The sequence below is a fragment of the Sorghum bicolor genome, chromosome 5, assembly GCF_000003195.3.
Source record: "Sorghum bicolor cultivar BTx623 chromosome 5, Sorghum_bicolor_NCBIv3, whole genome shotgun sequence".
Lineage (NCBI taxonomy): Eukaryota > Viridiplantae > Streptophyta > Magnoliopsida > Poales > Poaceae > Sorghum > Sorghum bicolor.
The window spans coordinates 4,825,308-4,838,525 of record NC_012874.2 but is presented as its reverse complement, the minus strand read 5'-3'; the positions used below and the strand labels follow the sequence as shown (position 1 = coordinate 4,838,525).

The 13,218-nt window shown below is 42.6% G+C and overlaps 2 protein-coding genes across 2 annotated transcripts; one reads left to right on the top strand and one right to left on the bottom strand.

The window, feature by feature from the left end:
• Positions 602-5,363, top strand: LOC8070681 (two-component response regulator ORR24). Its single transcript, XM_002450309.1, has 6 exons — positions 602-707; positions 814-972; positions 2,851-3,249; positions 3,340-3,416; positions 3,675-4,961; positions 5,307-5,363. The coding sequence occupies exons 1-6, from the start codon at positions 602-604 to the stop codon at positions 5,361-5,363; spliced, it is 2,085 nt and encodes a 694-aa protein (XP_002450354.1).
• On the bottom strand, positions 6,829-11,756 carry LOC8070680 (RNA-binding protein FUS). The gene is made up of 9 exons (XM_002449007.2): positions 11,564-11,756; positions 9,769-9,893; positions 8,581-8,661; positions 8,397-8,485; positions 8,256-8,330; positions 8,045-8,103; positions 7,903-7,962; positions 7,319-7,573; positions 6,829-7,229 (listed from the first exon to the last, which is right to left on the bottom strand). The coding sequence occupies exons 2-9, from the start codon at positions 9,889-9,891 to the stop codon at positions 7,144-7,146; spliced, it is 828 nt and encodes a 275-aa protein (XP_002449052.1). The 5' UTR covers positions 9,892-9,893; positions 11,564-11,756; the 3' UTR covers positions 6,829-7,143.

The following is a 13,218-nucleotide window of genomic DNA, read 5'->3' as shown; positions in this document are numbered from 1 at the left end:
CACAAGAGATGCATCAACAAAAAACAAATTGGGTGGCCCATAGATAGTGGGGATGGAGACTCTCGTTAACGAAATAGAAGATCGAATCCACATCTAAGACTCCTCCGTCAGCAGCGAAGACGGGTGAGTCCAGCCACTTCAGACCGTAATTCTTAAACCATGGGCCATTCTTGGGTGGTTTGGCTGGTTTCCATCCATCAAGAAACTAAGGCGAATCATAGCACACAAGCGACAAGCAAACCCAGCAAGTTTGGTGGTGGAAGCACACTGAAGGCAGGAATTAATGTGAGAGAAATTCTAGATCGCAAGGATGAACACCTTCCATTTTTACAACCGCGCGCATCCATTCCGATCCGCACTCCTCCCCTCAACCCCCCTTGTCCCGGCTATAAATGCCCCTTCCCCTCGCACTCGCTGCATCACCAGGAGATCGCCTTGCTTTAACCTTTGTCTTTGTTGCTCCCCGGAGGTTCTTGGACGACGAAAACCATTGCGGTAGGTAAGAAAGTTCGAGTCTTCTCGGATTCCTTGCTAGGATTTGGCCGGCGGTTGCTTTCTTGGAACTGAGTATGTATGTTTTTGATATAGGGGATCGGAAGAGATGGACGCGGACACCTTCCCAGCAGGGCTGCGTGTGCTCGCCGTCGACGATGACCGTGTCTGCCTCAAGATCCTAGAAAGGCAGCTAAAGTATTGCAACTACAACGGTGTGTGTTCTTGCCTTCTTAGCCGCCCCTATTTTCCTTATTCCATTGTGATAGAATTTTAGGCTAGACAATGAAATTGTTTTGGAATGGTGGTGGTGCGACGCAGCAACGGTGGTGACGGATGCTAGGACGGCGTTGGACATGCTCAGGGAGAGGAAGGATGGGAACCAGTTCGACCTGGTGATCAGTGACGTCGTCATGCCTAACATGGATGGCTTTAAGCTCCTCGAGCTCATCGGCCTAGAGATGGATCTCCCAGTCATTAGTAAAGCTCTTGCTCAAACTCGTTTCCCCATTTTTATGCATGGCATTCTTCAATTCTGATCACAGAGAATAGCAATCATGAAAAATTGTTGTACTACCATTTTTGGATGTCGTTTTAGATAGATACATTGAATGGATTGCTTATTATAACTTAATAGATCTGCTGGTTATGAATGTTTGGGCAGGATATCATTAAAGGTCTGGTACACATGCCAATCATAAGTCTTGATTTTGGTGGTGCATGTGTTCAAATGCAATCAAGCTAATAACTGTTTGTGTTCTAGTTTTGTATGTTACCGCCTGTTCCTAAGTGCTAAGTATAGTGGAGCCGGCTACTTGTTTTTGTCATCTGTACTTTCATACTCACAGTTTGTTTGTAAGCATTGCATGGAAACTAAAATTTTGTCTGTTTTCAGTATGCATTAGACCATTATTGTTTGTTCATAAGTGCTAGATGGTGTTGATTGACTTCTTAATGATATTGTTTTTAGTTTCACACATTACGGCGCATTCATTAGCCCTATGGAAAATAATCATTTTTTGTACTTGTGTGTGTTACTATTTGTTCATAGCCAAGTTGACATCTCATTGTTTTCAGTTTTAGTTACACATATGTTATAGGTTTCCCTATATGTAACTGAATCTTTTTATTTGTCGTGTTGTGCACTATCATTGGTTCATTGACAAAAACAAAATTATTTCACCAAAAAAATTCCTCCACATTTGACTTTGCATGGTTCTTGATGCATATCTTTTTTCCTGACATTTCAATGTGTATCTTTGACCTATAGTTTGTTCTAGAATATTTTTTAAAATTGTTCAAATTCATGAGGCTTTGCAAGTGTTTTAAATGCAAATCTATGCATATTACTTATATATCTTAAAACCCATTAGTTTAAAAGTTAATAATGTTTGTAGTTTATAAGATTTGACCAAAGCTTGCCCAAAATGACATGTTTTTGTGACCAAAGGGAGTATCTTTCTTTTGGAATTGTATTGTTGTATATACTTTGCTGATGAGGTAAGCACCCTTACTGTGTCTAATTGGTCTTGGGGTAGATTTATCGTCTAAATCATATTTTTCTTCAATTTTCTTGCATCTAAGAGGGGAGACAATTACTGCACTATGGTTCAAACCAGCCACGCATTCTAGTCATAATTGAAGCATGTCCACTAGGTTGTGGGCTTGTGGCCTATGGCTAAGTTGCAAATGCAAAGTAGGAAGCATATTAGTGAGCCATTTAGAAATTCACATTTTACAGATTTCATCTTACTTTTTTTGCTGCAATATGGATCAAAAGTTCTGAAACTTTGTGGATTTCATTAATTTCAGCTGCAAAAAAAATTTTAACAAATCGAAATCCAAATCGCTGAATCAATATAGCTACTGATTTGTTGTTTGTAGTTCATTTCATATGCTACCGTTTGTTCATATGTAGGTGCAATCAGTACCTACTAAATATTGTTTCTTGTAGTTTCTTGTGGTACCATTTGTTAATATTTAACTAACAGGAGCAATCAATCTAACAATTGAATCTTGTCATTTATATACAGTTTTATGTATGGTTTTCATAATAACTAGACGTTTCCATAAGGATGTGGACAATGCCCCATTCTTTTAAATTTGTAAACTTTATTTTATGAAATTATTTGAACTGCCAAAAGTGGAAATGATAGATAATTGCATTACTATGTATATGACATGTTCTCTTAAAAATGAAAGTAAATGACACATGTATTGCCTAAAGAAACAAAAATTATGAAAAATGTGCCTAGTCAAATGAACATGAAGGCCACTAGATCATTCATTGTCTAGTTGATTGAGTTTGTTGACTTCTATATATATCATAACTGACTTATGTTGCCTTATGTCATGCAGTGCTATCCGCAAACAATGAGACACAGACTATAATGAAAGGGATAAAGCATGGGGCCTGTGATTATATAGTAAAGCCAGTGCGCCTCGAGCAGCTTAGGGGCATATGGACACATGTGGTGAAGAATGGTAAGACTGATCCACGGAACACCATCAGTAGTGGCAATGATGATGATGTTCAGAAGTTGCCATCTGGGGATGAGTTGCCATCTGGGGATGCTGATAAAGATGAGAATATTGCAGCAAACCGTAGAAAGAAGTATTCAAAGAAAAACAAAAGAATTGTGGAGGTTGCTGATGAGGACAACGAGAACACATCAGCCCAAAAGAAGCAAAGGGTCCGATGGTGTGGTCAACTACACCGGAAGTTTGTAGAAGCTGTTAGTCAGATTGGCATCGACAGTAAGTTCTCATGTTTTATGGATTTATCTATCAAAAATTCTTTTGTTAAATTGGCTTCTATTAACAAATATTTTGTTGTTGTAAATGTAGGCGCTGTTCCAAAGAAGATATTAAAAATTATGAATGTGGAAGGCCTTACAAGAGAGAATGTCGCTAGTCATCTGCAGGTTTGGTTTCTACTCTTATGCTCGATCACTATGCTTGTGTTCCTATCAACTATATTATTGTTAAAGATATACATACAAAGCTCTAGTCGCGTACACACATATATTAAGTTTGGTATGTTATACACATGAGCACTTCTATAGCTAGTTTTTCTTGTGCTGAATTTTCTTGTTTCTTCCCATGAATAAGAGCCCACTTCATTCATTTTATGGATTTGTCATTTTTTTCTTAATAAACATTTTTCTATTTTGTGATTTTAGAAGTACCGAATCTACCTCAAAAAGCTCGGCGACGGCACACTTACGAATTCTAATTCGTTTGCTGATGAAACTGAAGCACTATGGAGAAACATGAATGTCCCATCCTTCATTGGCTCTCCGAGCTCAAGCAACCATTTTGCAAAGATGAATTCCTCATCTACAATTGGAGCACAAACTTTGTTGCCCACACAGTCAATTCATGCCACGAGCTCACACAAAAACTTGGGCATTCCTCGGTTAGACATGGAAACAGTTGGCCACGGTGTCAACCTGCCCAAAGATGTTATGCCTATGCCAGTGCAGGATATCAGCAGATTCGTCTCTTCTGGCAAGTCCTATGGACCTGTATCGAGTGATGGGCTGCCAGGTGTAAGCCATTGCTTCCCTTCTGGTCCTTCTGGCAACTCCTTTGGAAATGTTTCAAATGATGTGCCGTTGAAAGCAAGAAAACCTTTCTCTATTGATATTTCTGGGAGTTCATTTGCAAACAGCTCAAAAGACAGTCCACCATTGACCTCAAACATGTGCTTTTCTTTGTCTCGTTCTTGCAGCTCCTATGCGAGCATATTGCGTGGCAAGATTTTGGGATCAAGCAGAGGTATTCCTTTTGAAGACATAGCAAATGGTGAGATGCTGGCTCCTGGGCATTTACCATTGCAGTCTCCTGAGTTGGTGAACCAGCATTTGGTTCAGCCTCAATCATGTTCTGCTAGCTTAGTTAACAAGGTTGCTAGGGAAGTTCCCCAATTTGCAGGACCTAGCAACTCCTGGAAAGTTGACGTGCCATCAAGGTTTACTAATCCCGGTCATAATGTTGGAACATCTGAAGATCCTTCACAGGGTAACATTCTCAAGATCAACCAGTTGTCAAGACATGCACACTCCTCTGGACAGGTTCCAACTTTCGGAAATGAGTATCAAAAGAAAATCACAGGAGACATGGGGAAAGCTATACCAGTGGTAGGTTTCAGAGAGCAAGTGGCACCATTCAACTATGGAAATTTCAGCGATGGAAATGACACACACTCTACATTGACGCCGATTGGTAATTCTGCTTTGGCTAGTTCTTCAAGCATGAGACTTAACCAAATAGACAATTCAGCCATGCTGACCCAGGTGTTGAATGGCGGTGGTGCAAGTGACAGCCTCCATGAAGGTAGCACTATTAATCAGCAAGCAGTTAATGACCAAGTGAATAACATCAATGAATTCCTCATGGGAACAAGTGAGGAACAGAATGTGGAGACTGATGACTTGGATGATTTCCTTGCTAACTTAGTTAATCAGGTAAGATCCTTTCTCCTCCTTTTTATGTATATAAAATCTATATATGTCCTTATTTTCATTGTATTCCATTTTGCATTTTTGTGCAAAAGTAAATTAACACATGAGGAATTTCCTAATTGATGTTGGTCTAATTACTTCTAGTTAAATGAAAAAAAATACTTCTAGTTGCTAGTACTTAGTAGCTCAGCGCATTGCACATGCTTGTTCATGCATAACCCGGCCATAAGACATGTTAAATTGCTAGCTTACTTTAAATGTACTCTGTCTAGACTAAGGCTTTCTGTGTGGAATTGATGACTACACTTATATTATGTTTATCTTACTAAACTTGTTTTCTTTCAACAGGATTTCATCGACAATGGTGATTCTTTCATTGACGGGGACTGGGGATTTGCCCCTTGACTCTGGAAGAGAGATGTTTTTGCATTGCCTAGCCACCGACCAATTCATGGTTCTCACATGTTGTATGTGCAAATTCGCACTCTTTGTAGTAGGCTGCTAGGAGCAGGCAATCTTGGATGGAATCTCCATGCTATCTAGTGTAGTCATGTTGGTTCTCATTTGTATCAGTTATAGCTTTTTAACTTGTGGTGTTAAGTTTGGCAGGAGGTGTGGGTGTGCCACCTCTGGCAACCCCTGACCTATGTGTTCCTCCTCGGCTTGAATTTTAGTAGTGATTTTTATTTTTACATAAAAACAACCTAGTCCCTCTTAGGGATCCTTTAAAGTTATAATCATAGACGAAGTTATACCAGCTTTTCTATGTATGTTTTAGCTATCTAGAGGTATGATTTTCATGAACTATTTGACCTGTTGTGTTTCAAGTGTTCTTTAGGGCACTCACAATACAGACTCTATCATAGAGTCTAAAGTTATTTATTACTTCGAACAATGTGGACTTAGAGTCTAAATAAGACTTGGAGTCTTATTTTTTCTACCTCTTTCTTCAATAAATATGCTGTCACATCAGCAAAATACCATAAATAATATGTAAGTAATTATCTTGGACTCTGTGATAGAGTTTTGCATTGTGAGTGCCCTTAGTAAGCTTCCATGTATGTTTTGGCTATCCAAATGTAATTGCTCCTTTAATATACACATCTTTTTTGTGTGTATGGTCGGACAACAGCTTGTAGTTTGCCGAGCAGGAGCAGCTTCCATATTGTTCAGTGTATCTCTAAAGGTTTGTTTGGTTAATCTAATTGTATTAAAGGGATTTTTATCCTCTACAAGTAAAAATCCCCCTCAATCCTTCTAGACCAGGGATTTTTTTGCCTGGCATGATCTAAAGTTTTAGATGACACCCCTGAGGTAGCTTCAGTTTTGCCTTGAGTGATCTGAAGTCTTAGATGGCACCAGCAGCTTTAGCAGTTTAATTTTCTTGTTTACGTACCAATTGGTGAACAGTGAACAGGAAGGAGTATTAGTGCATCTTCGTTCAGCTCCGGGTAAAAGGACAAGGAGTACTTGGGTGCTTCCTAGTAGTGTGATTGGTATCAAAAGCTGATTATTATTTCCTCTAGATTGAGATGGAAACATTAGAGTGAAAACGAGTAAACCTATTCATTTTCGTGCATCAACTGTTACAATTAAATGACTAACGGAGAGAGAGACCCCGGCGCCACCATCCCAGATCGGCGAATCCTCCGTCGCCACCACGCCCCAACGCCATTGCTGCTACCCTTCGTGCAGTGCCCCGCTCCCACACTTCTTTTGTGTATGATAAAAATAAAATGCCTGCCTCATATTAACCGCAAATCATTAGTGTACTGCGTAACACTGCGGCCTGCCCTTTCAGGCCTTGTTCATTTCTACCCCAAAGCATGTAGAAACAAACAAGGCTTCATTGTCCCGCATCCATCATCCATACGAAATAGGAAGGTAGGTAGATTAACAGCAGAATAAACAATCTCGCATATCGTCCGATGGAGGAAACACTGCGCTACCGAGTGTAACTTCACTCGCTTAACCTAGCTACAAAACCACGAGCGAGCCACAAAACTTGCCCAGACGAGTTGCACAGGCACAGCAGCTGAAGTAAAGTAGCACCTGGAAAGGCCTACGGGATAATTCCAGTCCGGGGGTCGGAGCTCCATAGAAGAGCACAGAGCAAACGCTAACAGATAACTAGGCACGCCATTGCTAGCTTCAGCACACCCATTTGGCACGTCGCATTTCTTGTCTAGTAGTAGCCTCCTCGGCCGCCGCGCGGCGGCCCACGCCCACCACGCCCGCGCCAAGGCATCCCCCTTCTTCCTCTGCCACGCCCTGCGAAACAGCAGACCGCAAACCATGAGAATTTAGGAATGCAGAGCAAAATCCACATCAGCATGTAACGTCATCAGTCTGGGGCTTACCACGGCCAGGGGGAGGGGCATATTCTTCGGGCTCATCGTAGTATTCATCTTGCTCTTCATAGTACCCGCCTCTCCCGCCATAGCCATAATCATAACCGTAGCCACCACGCCTCCCACCTCCATAGTAGCCACCACGGCCTCTCCCTCCTCGTCCACGTGACCTTCCTCTCCCACGCCCTCTGTTGTAATAATCTCCATCCTCCTCCCACTCGTCATTGTAACCATAAGCAGGTGGAGGGGGACCATTGCTCATACCTGTGCATATTCAAATGCAAGAATTAATAAAAATACATTCCTTTTTCAAACACTACCTATTTCAGAAAATAAAATATGTGCTGACTTAAGTTATAGATATCCCAAACTGAAACCTTGACAGCAGCTGCAGTTGATTAGTTTTACATGGTGTGCATGCCTAAAAACAGCTATTATGATATTGAGCATAAAAGCAGGCGTAAGTACCAAGTACAGGACTGAATGTAGTGTGACCATAACTCAACAAGTCAGCATTATAAAATTATAAGAGATATTGTCCAGAAAACTCTGACTATTGCCTTGCTGCTCATATAGACGACAAGAGAACATACCTCTTCCCCTGCCTCTTCTCCCACCAAAACGTCCTCTTCCACGACCAGTGGGATACGATTCTAAAAAACCATGAAAAAAATGGTGTTTATGCAGTGATCCTAACTACAGCATTATGTAGAGAAGATCAACTGAGAATATCACCTTCATGATCATAGTCAAAAGCAGGTTTCACCTCTTCAGCTGGGATAGGTGGTTGGTATCTACGTACAATATCAAACATAACCAATAATGAGCAGGCAAGCTGACAGAAGGTTTCAAAATAATGAACGGCCCTTTACGAATTAGGGAAGGAAAAGTGATCAAGCCTAAAATTCTTCTGTGTTTGTAGCCAGAGGACAGGTTTTTGACTTACCCTGGAGATGATGTATCCAGAGGCTTCTTTGACAGTGTTACAGTGATCATCGACACATGGCGAGTTGTCTCTAGTCTGTGTAAAGAAGTGTGTTAGTGTTTCAATCTCCTTCTGTTTGAAGGAATATAAGAATATCCTTACGGGAGAAGGCCTTCTTCCAAAGGTTCCCATGTGTCCGTGATATCAACAGATTCAGTAGCAGTGTTCTGATGAAGACCTCCAACCCTTCTCTGGATGAACAGTGAAGTGCCAGATAAAAAATGAGACACTAATAAAAATTTCAATAGCAGCATCATAAGGCAGAAGAGGCTATACTACTACCAACCTTGATCAATTCAACAACCATAACTGTCTTATTTATGGCCCGTCCCATGGCCTTGATATTAATCTCATCATGGCCATTTTCCTGTAAAAGTGGAAGGGAATAAGTTCATAATAAGAAAAGTTGGATCAGGTATCAATTCAACTGTGGTAAGATTACTGCACAAAGAGAAGTAGCAAAGGTAGTGTGGCATCTTTGGCCTATAACCATTAAAAGAATTGTGAGAAGAGGATGCTATATATACTGAAGAAACAACAAGTGCAAATAATAATGGCAGAAATTTCTAAATGCCCTGAACTATATGTGAATCTGTGTACTTTGTATCAAACAACAAGCTTCATAGCAGCTGAAACAACAAACTCTGAACACAACGCAAGGATCGCTAAACAGTCACCAGGAAGGGGCGAAGGGCTAAGAATTCTTATGTATCAGAATGGAAACAGGACAAGAACTATCATAAAAGCAACATATCAGACTGAAAATCCAAAGGTGTCTCTGATTAAGATGTGCATTCAATGTGTGAACATTGAACAAAATGAGGATGTTAGATGGAAGATTTAATGGAGTAAACTTACCATTTGAAAATTTGTATATATTGTGAATGTTAAAACAAAGCAGGTGGGTAATTTTCAGAACAATGAAAAAGATGAAGAAACAACATGAGCAAATGGCATCAGCACTATTATTAATTAAATAATGTGAGCTTCACATAGTTCAGGTGAAAAGGTCTAATCAGAAATAGTGCAAGGAAAAGAGCACTAGGACATTAGGACATAAGAGCAATGAACTTGTGAAGGGAGATGAAAGTATTGGCAATGCAACAAACCACATACTATACCACAACAAACAAAATAGCAGGCTTTCCATTCGATAGGTAATGAGAATGTTAAATGAAGGCATTTGAGTCCAAACAATTATCATTTGACTAATGTAAATTGTAACAATAAACAATATAGACAAGCAGATGAGAGATATAATGGTTTATTACAATCACAAAAAGAAAAGGCTACTGACAAATAAAAGCACATACATGCACACACCAAAACAAACTGTTGCCCTAACACTATCGCCACTTCACATAATTTCAGATTGCAAACACTTCCCAGCAATAGTTAAATATGCCCAAATAATATGAATGCTTATTTTTATGACAGGTAACAACAAAGACAAGATTGAATCACAGCAGGTCACCTCAAGCAGCGACATCCCATAGCTGATATAGTTCCTCATCCTCCCCTGAGTAGTGATCCTGATCTCATTCTGGCTGATTGGCGTGTCATTCCGAGGCTTCTCTACCCTGTGGTATCTATCCATGCCTATAAATTGACAAAAATCTCAGTACAATATATTTAATGGGCTATCAACAAGTAAATTTCAGAAGAGAGTACCGTAAACCATGCAGAAATAATAAAGGCAAAACTCATCAAATCAAAAAAAACAGGGGCTTCAAAAAGACCATGCAATCTAAAGCCATACCTAAGAACAAGTTAAAGACAAAAGGTACAGAAACTGCTCAAAATAACATGCACGTCTATTTGAAGAACAAAAAATGAAGACGAGAAAGCTATAAAATGCAGCAAATTGCATCTACAGTATAGGCAATGAGTCAACCGAGATTTAGACTTCTCCTGGAACCCATAATAAATATCTAAACAACGACAGAATCACTAAGAGCTTATTGCATTTAGTAGGATGGTGTATGAAAGAAAAGAGCAAATCAAGTTTAAATACTAAAAGTACATATTGGCACTACCACAGCCTCTTCTGATGTCTTTAAACCGGAAGACCTTGAACCTAAACAGGTGAAGGTAATCCAAATAAACAATAAACCACACATAATGGCAGAAGCAAACCATACTGGGTGTGATGAAATCATTCATCAAAAGGTAAAGTATGAATCAGCATCGACTCGAAAAACCCACATCCATAATTCACAAGATAAGAGAATTCAAAGAATACGCTATCTCAAGGCTCGAATTTCGTTGTTCCTTTTTTTGTTAGATAAAGCCTTGATTTTGATGTAAAAAATAATAATCTGAAACAGTGAAGTCTATTTTGATGTCCCAGACTAACAGTGGAATCTTGTCTTATATATATTTGAGAAGGTGCTCTCCGCGCTTCCCACACCGACTAACAGTGGAATCTGAGAGCAACGTATATATATCCTACTGAAACTGACAGTGCTAGAAAAACAAAGTGCAGGTTATTTGAGCACCACAAAATCAAATAAGTCCCAAAGCCCTTATGCTTCCAAAGACTGACCGGTAAAGTTCTTTTGTGCCCTTGAGGGCACATGCTCTCACCCTCCCACCCATTAGATTCGCATTAAGAAGACAGGTATAAGTATCCAGAACCCCACACCAATGGGCAAGCAATGGACCAATATACAAGGATCGATTTTCGTCATGTCTGAAGAACATCAAGTATACTGTATACAGCTTACAGGACGCATGTATCAAAACAGTGCAGTGACTGGCGGTGTAAAACAGAGTGAAATGAACCCCCGACCCTAGCGAACTTCCAATTGTGTCCTAACACCCACCACTCCCTACCCAAAAAAAAAAAAAATGGAGCAGGTAATAAATCACAGAAGATAAACACACGATTTGGACAACAAAATCGATTCTCTGTCGCGGCGCGGCACACCTAGAACGGCGCATCCTAAAACCCCCCGAATCCCTTCAGGAAGAAGGGGTAGAAAACCGCATCACTCTGAGCCCCAACCGCTTCCGTGACAACGACGCCCGCCGCGAATGGGAGCGGAGAGGAGGGAGGCGCCCGGAGGCGACGACCGAACCCGTGTCCCCACCCCGCGCCGCAACAGCCCGGTCAACAACCCCCGACCTCGGAGCCTCCACCCGCCGAGCGGACCGCCCCGCCGCGCCGTCCCCCGAATCCCACGAACCCGCGCCCGAATCGAGACCGAGCGGCGGAGGAGGAGGAAGGAGAGGGGAGTGAAGAAGAAGAAGAGAGAAAAAAATCTCACCTCGCGTGCTCCGCCCTCGGCCGCTGCGGCTGCCGCTCCCTCCCCCGTGTGTGTTCCTCTTCTGACTGGCTACCCTGGCTCTGCGGCGCTGCGAGAGGAGGGAGAGCGAGGTGGTGGGGGGCGGGGCGGTTTCAGGGCTTGCTCTTGCTGCGGCCTGCACCTGCGCTGCGTGCGCCCGCGTCGTCCTCGTCCTCGCACACTGGGCTGGGCCGCGTGGCGACGGGTTCGGGGTTATCCTCGGGCACCTGCCTGGACCCGGTGCACAGGGAGGAGGAGTCTCGTGCTGTTCGCCTGGTGACTGGAGAGCCGTCCGTTGCGCTGGATCGAGGGACCGTTCGTGGACCGGGTGCAGGGAGATGGTAGGATAAGGGCGCCAGGAGATAAGGGGAGAGGCTGTACTTCGCTGGCAGGTGGGACCGGGAGAGGCGTGCCGTGTTAACTGTACTGTACCTGGCGACTGGCGTGTGTAGGTTGCTTTGGCCGGGGCCCCTGGTTTGTTTGACCCAAAACAAAGCCCAAGCTGAGGCTGGCGCTGGCCCCTAGTTTTTTATTTCTCATGGAAATGGAATGGTTTTCTATCCGGCTTTTATTTATAATCCGATTTTAAAACCATATCTAGTACTTTTGTTAATTAGTTGTAAACAGATGTATTTTTCTTAGAAATTTTTTTGGTCGATTGATTGATGTAAGTTATGTATAGATGTTTTGTTTAGAAAAGAACTTTACTAGAGCATGCACTTGCAGAAAATGTAATTTCCGACTGCACACTCCAATTTGCGAAAAAAAATTATTTTGGTTGCCAAAAAAAAGGAAAAAAACGCAGACTAGATCCGCGCCCGGCCCTGACTCCGACGCCCTCGCCCCCGCCGCGAACCACCACGCCACTACGGGCGCTAGGGTTTGCTGAAGCTCTAGCGAACCCTAGCGCTCATGGCAGTCCCCCCTCTTCCCCTTCCCCCCACTGCCGACATCTTCTCTAGCTCTAACGAGCCTCTCCCGCCCCTGTCGCCGCCCATCGATCATCCCCCACTGCCTGGCCTACCTACCTCTCTAAATACACTTTCTTTTCTAAGCCCATCAGAGTTGGGGGAGAGTAGGAGAGAACTCGCCGGAACCCTGGATAGCAGATCTAGGAGGAGGACAAGGAGAAGTACGAGGAGGCCCACCTGGCGGTGGATCCGCCATGGCCAGGCGTGGGGGAGGCGATGGGGCATGGGCGCGGACGCGAGGAGGCGGTGGGACATGGGTAGGGATGAAAACGGATCGGATACGGACGGATATCACCGATATCATATTTGTTTTCATATTTCTGGTCGGATTCGGATTCGAAAACGGATAATATCAATCGTATCGGATAAGGTAGGATTAGATGCCGACATCGTAAATATACGATTTAAGTATTCGGATACGGATACGGTATCGGATGTTGAATATCCGGACTCGGATACGGACAGGCCTGAACCTCTCTAAACGAATTCGGTCTCGAATACGGTCGGAAAATATTCGTACCATTTTCATCCCTAGACATGGGTGCGAGCCATCGGAGCTTGCCGGGCGCAGATCTATCACGTTGTTGACATGATCGCCTAGGGGAGAGCGTGAGAGAGAGCACACGAGCGGGTGTGCGTAAGGAGGTGTGTGAGCATTTGGGGTTG

Coding starts and splice junctions, on each gene's coding strand:
- LOC8070681 (XM_002450309.1), top strand. CDS start 602: ATGGACGCGGACACCTTCCCAGCAGGGCTGCGTGTGCTCGCCGTCGAC. Junction 973..2,850: donor GATGGATCTCCCAGTCATTA/GTAAAGCTCTTG, acceptor TATGTCATGCAG/TGCTATCCGCAAACAATGAG. Junction 3,417..3,674: donor ATGTCGCTAGTCATCTGCAG/GTTTGGTTTCTA, acceptor TTGTGATTTTAG/AAGTACCGAATCTACCTCAA.
- LOC8070680 (XM_002449007.2), bottom strand. CDS start 9,891: ATGGATAGATACCACAGGGTAGAGAAGCCTCGGAATGACACGCCAATC. Junction 8,486..8,580: donor TGGTTGTTGAATTGATCAAG/GTTGGTAGTAGT, acceptor CTGTTCATCCAG/AGAAGGGTTGGAGGTCTTCA. Junction 7,574..7,902: donor GAGAAGAGGCAGGGGAAGAG/GTATGTTCTCTT, acceptor GAATATGCACAG/GTATGAGCAATGGTCCCCCT.